Source organism: Pteropus vampyrus, unplaced genomic scaffold, assembly GCF_000151845.1.
Source record: "Pteropus vampyrus isolate Shadow unplaced genomic scaffold, Pvam_2.0 Scaffold307, whole genome shotgun sequence".
Classification (NCBI taxonomy): domain Eukaryota; kingdom Metazoa; phylum Chordata; class Mammalia; order Chiroptera; family Pteropodidae; genus Pteropus; species Pteropus vampyrus.
Genome location: NW_011889088.1, coordinates 331,098 through 340,156, shown reverse-complemented (window position 1 = coordinate 340,156; position 9,059 = coordinate 331,098). Strand labels below are relative to the sequence as shown.

The 9,059-nt window shown below is 44.6% G+C and overlaps 1 protein-coding gene across 2 annotated transcripts in view; it reads right to left on the bottom strand.

Annotated features, from left to right (window-relative positions):
• Positions 1–3,231: 3,231 nt before the first annotated feature.
• The window catches only part of SWAP70 (switching B cell complex subunit SWAP70), a 67,113-nt gene continuing 61,285 nt past the window's right edge, over positions 3,232–9,059 (bottom strand). The window contains exons 9-11 of one of the 2 annotated variants that reach the window (XM_023521600.1): positions 6,111–6,309; positions 5,035–5,131; positions 3,232–4,717 (exon numbers count right to left, since the gene is read on the bottom strand). In XM_023521600.1, the coding sequence (XP_023377368.1) occupies positions 4,611–4,717; positions 5,035–5,131; positions 6,111–6,309 (403 nt within the window). In that variant the 3' untranslated portion in view covers positions 3,232–4,610. The remainder of the gene's footprint in view (positions 4,718–5,034; positions 5,132–6,110; positions 6,310–9,059) is intronic. The other variant, XM_011377244.2, reaches the window with a different exon arrangement.

Genomic DNA, 9,059 nt, shown 5'->3' with positions numbered 1-9,059 from the left:
CCCAGCCAAGATGGAAAGCCCCTCGCCACATGACTTAATGCACCAAGATGAAACATCATGGGTAGTGTGTCTGTGCAATGTGGAGAAACCTGAGCAGGTTATCCATTTCTCACCAATGAGGTTACAGATGGACATCATGTGCTTCCAGATGTGACACTCTGAGAGGACACTTCATCTGTGCAGTATTCCCTCAGAGAATACAGATCCTGAATCTAACTCACTCAAGGTGACACGGTAAGGTAGAACTATGAGTAGAACCCATGTCTGTGACACTCTGAAATCAGCCTCCTTTCTAATCCAGTACTTTTAATGGCCAAGCACTGCCCGTTTATAATCTTAGGCTGTGAAGGCAGCCACTCTAAAAAGAAACTATTCACTCTGTCCCTTTAGTCACCTTCCAGCCCTGAGGAGTAAGTAGCCTTGGGACTCAGGGATGATATCTTCCATACATATGCCTTTCTTGAATAGCCTGTGTGTTTCTTGTAAACAAATTTTTCAGACACAAATGCCCTCAAACTGAGAACAGAGAGCTCTGTTTGGCAGCATTGGACAGTAATGTTGTTCACTTTTCTTGCATGAGAGGAGGGGTCTGGGCCAGGGCTTCTGAGGGGAGTAGAGGGACAGATGAGTGTGGAGGTGGCAGCATCCTAGCACCCATGAAAATGTAAAAAGTAGAGCCCAGTGAGGCCTGCTCTCAGAGGCCCAGCATGGGCTGCCAGTCAAAGCAAAGAGTGTTGGCTGAGGGGAAGAGGCGGAGTGACATAGACAGGAAATGAGAGATTCAGATGAGGAGGAGGGGGCAGATTGCTGGTCTGGGGGCTGAACAGAAGGGATTTTGCTAAAGTTTCCTCTCCCTGCTGCTCACACCCTGCTGGCCCTTAGCAGCACCCTGTGGACTGCTGTCAAAAGGTAGACAAAGTCAGGGAGGAAGGCCTGCAATCCTGTGGGCACACAACGCAAAGAAACAGTGAGCTGCATCTATGTGGTGGAGACAGAAAAGGAATCTGAGGCTAGCCCCTGTTGGAACTTAGTGTCCACCATAACTTACTCACAACCCAGGGCCAAAGATTCAGCCGCCTCAGAAAGGTCAGTGAAAGCTGAGCATAGGATTAGAGCATGGACATGCGACTAGCTGGGTGATGGGAGGATAGAAACACGAAAATGAAAATGTTTGACATCCAAATGTATTTAAAAGACCTGAGAGGAGGCAGGTGGTATGATGAAGAGGATCAGGAGCTCCAGTGTGAAGCTGTCTCATCCCCTTCCAGGTCCTTCTCTGCAAAGTGAGGGGCTTGGTCCCACTGACCCCTAGGGACTAGCCAGTTCTAGCATTCTAGAGGCACTACGGTTACAAATAGTAAACTGCACAAATATTGAGTATAAATGTTGATACATTTCACTTGTGTAATTAACCACTATGCATTTCATTTCCAGGACCCCAGAAGGTTCACTTGTGCCCTTTTCCAGTCAAACCCTCCCCCCGCCACACACACACATACCACTAGGTAACCACAATTCTGACTTTGAAGTCTACACATTAGCTTTGCCGGTTCTGGAAATTAATATAAACGGAATCATTTAGGTCCGTGTTGGCTTCTTTGCTCTACTTAATGTCTGACATTCATCGTTGTTGCATCTCTCAGTGACGTGTTATTTTAATTAAAGTGTATTTTTTGCAGCACAATTCATCAATCTATTCTCTACTGATGGGCATTCGGGTTGCTTCTCGTAGAGCCATCCTAAACTAAGCTGCTGTGACCTCCTCGTAGGGTCTCTGGTGGACACGTGCCTTATTCTCCTGGGAGTGGAACACCTGGCCTGGAGGGGAGGTGTCATCTTTAGCTCTAGTAGATACTCCCAAATAGCTTCCCAGAGTTGAGCGGTGACTTTTACAGGTCTCAAAATGAATATATGAATAAAGAAGGAAAGAGAGGGAAAGAGAAGGGGAAGAAAGAAACATATTCCTCAAACGATTCTCGACTGATTCTTTCAATAAAATTTGAGCACTTAACTATGAGCTGGTGAAAGCCCGGCACCTCTTCCCCACTTCCACATGGCCTGACCTTAACCCGATCCTCACTCCACTAGGGCAGCTGTGCCTTGCTGGCACTATCTTGAAAGTACGATGGAGGCTTTGCCAAGTGGAGCAGGCAACAGCGCTCAACAAGGTACCTCACCAGCTGGGCACTAAACCGGAACACTCATCCCTCACCAGCTGCTGAGTGGTTATGACAGACTCTCCCTGCATTTCGCCACTCAAGTTAAGAAATCAAGATTATAGCAGCTTTTATTCTTCATGCCTCAGCAACCTGCATCACAGACAAGACTTTCAAACATATCCAAAGCAAGTCCCTTTGGATGAAAAGTCATTGAGCGTTCTGAAGCACAATGCCCCACATGGGGTGTGCCAAAGCTCCTGCCCAAGGCTCTCTGCCAGCTCATAGAGCAAGCAGCCTCTCCCGTCCAGGCGCATCCCATCTGCACCAAAGAGGTCAACTCCTGGGACTCCTTAAAGGTAAACCCTGACTCCAAAAGCCTGTTGGGTTCAGGAGAATAGAACTTGCCTATCTAGAGAGCAGGTTTCCCCACACTGGTCACTATGCATCTCTTAGGCCCGACTGTAACCATGGGCCATCCTGTAAATAGTAGGATGTCTGGCAGCATCCTACTAGATGCCAGTAACACTCCCAGTTGTGACAACCAGAAATGTCTCCAGCCATTGCCACATGGCCCCCAGGGGGGCTAAACCATCCCTGGTTGAGAATCGGTACAGTAAAGAACACTTAAAAACCACCACCAGTGCATCCTGCCCTCCGGAAGGAAAGACTGATTAGCTTCTAAGACACAGTCGAGCTGGGTTGAGTGGTCTCCTTTGCCCACCACGGGCATTTTCATCTTGGCGACCATGTAAAACAAAACAAATAACCACACTGTTTACTCTGGTAAAACTGAAAGAAAAACTGAAAGGCACAAAAAGAATTTGGGGAAAGCAGCGTTAAGAGGCTTTGGAGGCAACAGCAGTGAGAGAAATCATCTCTGTCAGTTCCCGTCTGTGAGCTGACACATCGGCTATGGTTCCCCACCTCGGTGACTCAAACACCAAACATGAGGCCATAGCTGGCTTCATGAGAGCACTGGTTTGGGGGTGCAAACTCCAAACCCAGTGTTGTCAGGAAGTACCCCTAAACCAAGTCTAGATTGTTATATGAAAATATGCACAAGACACACAACTTTACCCTACTGTTTTATTAAATCAGACAGTTTTAAATGTACATTGTCCTGGTATTTTTTTATTTTCTTACTGAGTACATTTTACAAAAACAAACAAACAAGAAAAAACCATACGAAACACTTTTATCTTAGAAAATTAGCAAAAAATTAAGAAAGTTCAGCATATTACATTGTACAATATTTAGGTAAGAATGTTTGAAAATTATAAATATTTTGTTCCATCTAAACAAGGCACATCATAAAAATACACTTTGAAACTTTTTTCATATATAATTCCTATAAATGATCATATCTCTATTAAGTAAAAAGCCTGGTTATGACAAGCATTCACACATTCTTGAAATTTTCTGTACAGTAACTACAAAAGTAAAACCAAGGAGTCCGTCAGCACTTTGACAGCTTAAACCATCTTAAATCCTAGGAGGATTTCAGTTAGTAACAAAATGTCATTCCAAATGGGATTTACTTAGTTCATCTCTGTGCTCTGAGTCATAAGTACAGTAGATCCTCAAATAACATCGTTTCCTTCGCCATCATTCTGTTACAATGTCGAGACGATGCCGTAGGAACTTAACCCTTATTTACATGAATTAGCTTAGGGTAAAACATTACCCTAAGCTAATTCATGCACGTCATTTCGCTTAAAGTTGCAGAACCTATCGATGATATTGAGGACTTACTATATCTATCTTAGCCAAAGCATTGTTTAAAATGCTTCATTGTTTAAAAGAATTTTCGCCTCCTAGATAGCGCCACTGAAGCCATGATATAAATCAGTAACACTGCATAAAAGGAACCTTTCGTACAACTGCATACGTGGGCTGTAACCACTTAGTCAAGGCAAGGCCCACATGAGGCTAGTGACTTCTCTATCAGAGCAGCAATGGTCAAAGGCATTCCACGTGAACTGGCATGCGATGGCAAGTAGACTGGCCAAACTAGTTTAGAAACAGGTACTTGGAGAAGGAAACACGCTGCCAAAGGAAATGACTGACCCCAGTTCACAGAGGTTCTGCTTTTCCAGGGACCCTGAGCACCAACACCTGCTTCCCTCCAAACACTGCGGACGATGGCGTCGGCCGCACTGTGTATGCTGCCCCGTTCCGACAAGAATCTGAGAGCTAAAAAGGAATTTTCAGAAGCTGAAGTTTTCCAAAAAAGAGTCTATTAAGAGCCTGACAATGTTGATTTTTTTTCCCTTTTCTGGTAAGCCCTTGTTTGCAGGAAGATAAATAAGGCTTCCTTGGTATACTGACCCAAGAGGAGGTGTTGAAGGCAGAAAAGTTAGAAGCAGCAAAGCCAGTTCCTTTTGTCTTTAGCACAAAGCTTTCCAGCTACACTCGGGAATCTGCATAACTGATGCAACTGCTGCCCTGAGGTCACTCTGTGGTCTTTTTTTCTTTCCAGTTCTTCTCTCTCTCTTCAAGTTCTGCCTGGGTGAAAGCCGCAGGCCCCCAGTTAGTGATCAGGTGAGGGTTTTTTGACCCTAAAAGACAAACATGCTTTAAATACAGGAAGTGTCGTGTTCTTCGACTAACAAACTTTGCTATAGACAAAATAGTAAATTTCAGACTTCATTACTTCTCTGAGGAACATCCATAAATGTCAGACCAGCCAAAACAACTAGAAGATGTACATAAAGGACCTTGTTATCCATTAGAAGGCAAGTTAGTCGAGAGAAATTTACCCTAAATGGCTTGGTTTTTGTATACTTGGACTGAAGAAGTTTCTTTGTACAATTCAAATACACAAATAAAAGAGAAAAACTGAATAAAAATATGATTACTTCAAAGAGTGTGTTACCTGGTTCTATCAGTCGAATAAGTCCTTCGTGCTGGGCCACTTTGTCCTTCCAACTCTTGGTCTTATTAGTTGCCATCTCCAGCTTCTTTTTAACTCCCTACAACAAAAGGAGATTTGGGATTATGCAAACACGCTGGTAGTTTAAGAGCCAAATAATGATTGGATACTTACCGTGTGGTTGTGGATTATCTCATTAAACCCTCACCACTCTAAGAAGCAGGAACTATTATCACTCCCATTTACAGATGTGGAAACTGGGATTCAGAGCAGTAACCTGCCTAATGTCACATGGAAGACCTAATACACACTAATTACAGATGAATACAAAACTCTGTGTGGCGGTTAAGGCAGAGGCTTCCTGCCTGTTGGCTCCAATTCCACCCTTCATTGTCCTGCTTGTGACACCAGGATAATCCTCCCTCACCAGCTGCCAACATTAAGCTATGTCAGTTGAGGGTGCTGAAGGGACACTGAAGGAGGAAGGGGCTTCGCTTCCGAGTTCCACTGCGCCCTTCCCAGAGGCTCCCGTGGCACATGGGACACCCACAGTGCTCATCCTATGACTCTTAGCAGCCCCTCCCTGTGGGCAGCTTCCCAGTGAGCTCTGCCTGCACGGCACAGCACCTTGGTGAGCTTATCTGTCATCTAGCGGGCGAAGGCCACGCTCTCCCCAAGGGGGTCTGAATAACAGCAGTGGGCTCAAGGGGTGAGGAGTCAGGGGACCTTCTTGCAGCTGTGTTCCTTCCATGGATGCTCTGCCTCAGTCCTGGAAGCAGTGGCTGCTTCCGGCATCTGCCACTCCTGTGTTCTCAGAGTTTGCTTCACCGCTTCGTAGGTGATCCCCAGTTATAGTTAATGCTTATTTCTATTGAACTTTCTGTATTCGAATGACTGTGTGGTTTCTGTCTCCTGACTGGACTGACTGATATGCCTCATCACCTGTACAGACGTCTCCCTCTGTACTTACAGCTAAGCAAAATTCTTACTACAGCTTCTCGTAGCTACACAAATATTGTTTTAAAAAATGTTTTTTTCTTAAAAAACTTAAATGCACACATTGGCAGGGGTAAGCTTACCTCGTACTGCTCCAGCGCCTGTTTCCGCTCTAGCTCCAGCTGCTCCAGCTGCTGCATGGCTTCCTGCAGGGCCTGTTCTTTCATGACACGCTGATTCTCCAGCTCCTGCTTCTCCGCTTCAGTCATCTGAATGGCCTGCTGCTGCTCCAAGTGCCACTTCTCCAGTTCAGCCCTCTTGGAGGACTCTTCCTCCAACAACCTGCAATGGTGGACCGCTCAGGATCAAACGGGCCTGGGTCACCACACCGGACCCAGCTCCTGACGGAGGCACTTTAGAGCACGAAGGAATATCTGAGGTCATCTCATCCACCTCTCTTGTTTTACAAGGAAGAGACTAGGTGACAGAGAGGCCCATGTTCACAAAAGTGGCAAGGTGACCCATGTGTCCCACTCCAACTGTTTCACCCTTGTTATTTGAAAAATAATAACACTGAAGAAGAGCTTCATGTGCCATGAACTAGGCCAAGAGCTAAGTGTATTTTCTCAATTAACCCTCACAATGAGCTTAAGTACTATTATTATTCATATTTTAGAGATGAAGAAAGTGAAGCACAAAGGTTAAGTGACCCACACCAGGTCATTCACCAGGCAGGTGGCAGGGCCAAATTTTGAAATTTGCCTGATCGTTACAACATTCAAACATTTTTCATCTAGTAAAAACCTATTATCAAGGAAAAAGCTGACAAACTAATGAAGGTGAGGGAAGGAGCTAACAAAAGGTAGAATAATAATGAATACTATTTACTCAACGATTACTATATGTCAGGCACTTTACCTTTATTATTGCTAACCACCCAACAATTCTGCAAGGCGTTTTTATCTCTACGTTACAGATGAAGCCATCGAAAATCAAAGGGTTTAAAACTATGTTGCACAAGTAGCCGTGGATTTTGACCTAGGTCTGTGTGACTCTAAAATGCTACCTTTCGATAACAGGCTACCTATCTGAGAATAGTCAGCTATGTAGGTATTTAAATAAATAAACTAACATACAACCCAAACCTGTATCCAAAGTGTGGACAATGTGGTTAGATGCCAGCTTGAGAGAGGACCCATCACCACTGGCTTGACCGTCAGTATCATGGTTACAAGCCAGACGGCAGGCCAGCTACCGTTACCCTAGTGCATCTGCTGTTCTAAAATCAACAACAAAAGAAGTACCAGGCTATATATCCCTTATCTGACCACCCTCTAACTCCTCCAGCCCCAACCCCCTACCCACAGCATTGTAAGAATTCCCTCTACGACATTCTGCAAGGCAGCTGTGCAACTCTGCTCAAATACTCTGTGTGATGGGTCACTCACCGCTTCATGAATCCGGCCAGTTTATTTATGGGCAGCCTTAATCCTTAGAAAGTTCTTCCTCAACTAAAATGAGCTCTCCCCACAACTATCCCTAGTTCCACAAAGGACCAATCTGCCCAGCATCTGAAACCCTTCATGTGTCTAGAGAATCTGTCACAATAGGCATCTTGATGGAAAGTAAGGCCCGTCTCCCACTACAGAAGCCACAGGCTAGACACCTGCCCTCCTGCCCTTTGGCAGCCAGGGCCCAGTAAAAGCCAAAACTGGGCTTGGCTAAGCAGGTGCCCCTCCTGGAACTTTGACTCTGAAATAACTGACACAAAAGAGCACAGACAGTAGAGAATTTATCTCGCTGGTGACAGCAATCTCCACTGTCAAGTGACGGCAGGAGCAACTATCGTCACACAGCACCAACGTTGGCATCAGTGGCATCCTCACCAGATTCTTCCAGTACCTGGTTTGGACTGCAGTTTGGGCGGCTCAGCCTCCCTCGGTTCCTGCCTGTGTTCCAGGCCTGGCCACCTACTTTTCTGAGGAATTGGTGAACTACTCAGGAATCATTCAAGAAATTATTTTATTACTTTAGCTAATCCTATGTCGGTTTCTGTGGATTGCAAACAAGCCCTGACCAAAGACTTTAACTCTCTGTGCCTCAGTTTCCTCATTTACAAAAAAGGGATAGGAACTACACTCACTCTCAAAGGCTTGCTGATGAATTAAATGTGATAATGCACGTAAGGTACTTAGAACAGTGCCTACCACATAGGAAGTGCTGGCTAAACAGTACTTATTACCACAGAGGGACATTTGCTCTGGATCCGTCACATTCATTATGCCTGCCTTAGAGTACATGAGGTTTTTGGCAATTGTATCACAACGAGGTAAAATCCTGACTTTTCAAATGAATTGCTATTCAGCCAAGTCTCCTGAATCCTGTGCTTGTTCTGTTGATATTTTAAACTATCTGTATTAAACCATCATTCCAGCCTGTCAATGTCTTTTATGAGTGCTTATTTTGACATTCTACACATTATCTACCTTCCTCATCTGCAAATGAGATAAAGGAACAGAAGCCAACACACTCTGAGTGAATGCCAAATGCCAGAGCTGACACTAAGCGCTTTGCATGCATTATCTCATTTAACCTTCACGACAACCCTGAAAGATTGGCAGTTATCCTTATTTTATAGATAAGGAACTGAAGGCTCAAGGTAGTAAAATAACTTTTCTAAAATCCCACAGCTAGAGATTAACAGAGCTGGGAACAAAACCCACACCGCACTCCAGAGCTCGGTTCCTAACCGCCTTCAAAAACATAAAAAGTATTATCACATGGAAGAGAGACTGTTGTTCCATGTGGCCTCAATGAGTAGAACTTGGATCCATTTATTCATTCAAAAAATATCCCTTGGGCACTTAACACGTGCTCGGCACTGCACCAGTTGCTGGGAACACAGATATGACTAAGGGATGCTCCTAGGCCTTACAGATCCAAAATCTAGTGGGTGGAAGTTATAATGGGATAGATTATGGCTCAGCATCAAGAACTTTCCAATAATTGAGTTGTCCATATGTTAAATGAAAAGTTTTTTTTGTGAGTTCCCATTCAGAAGAGGCTAGATAACCTTCAGGATTATAGATTTA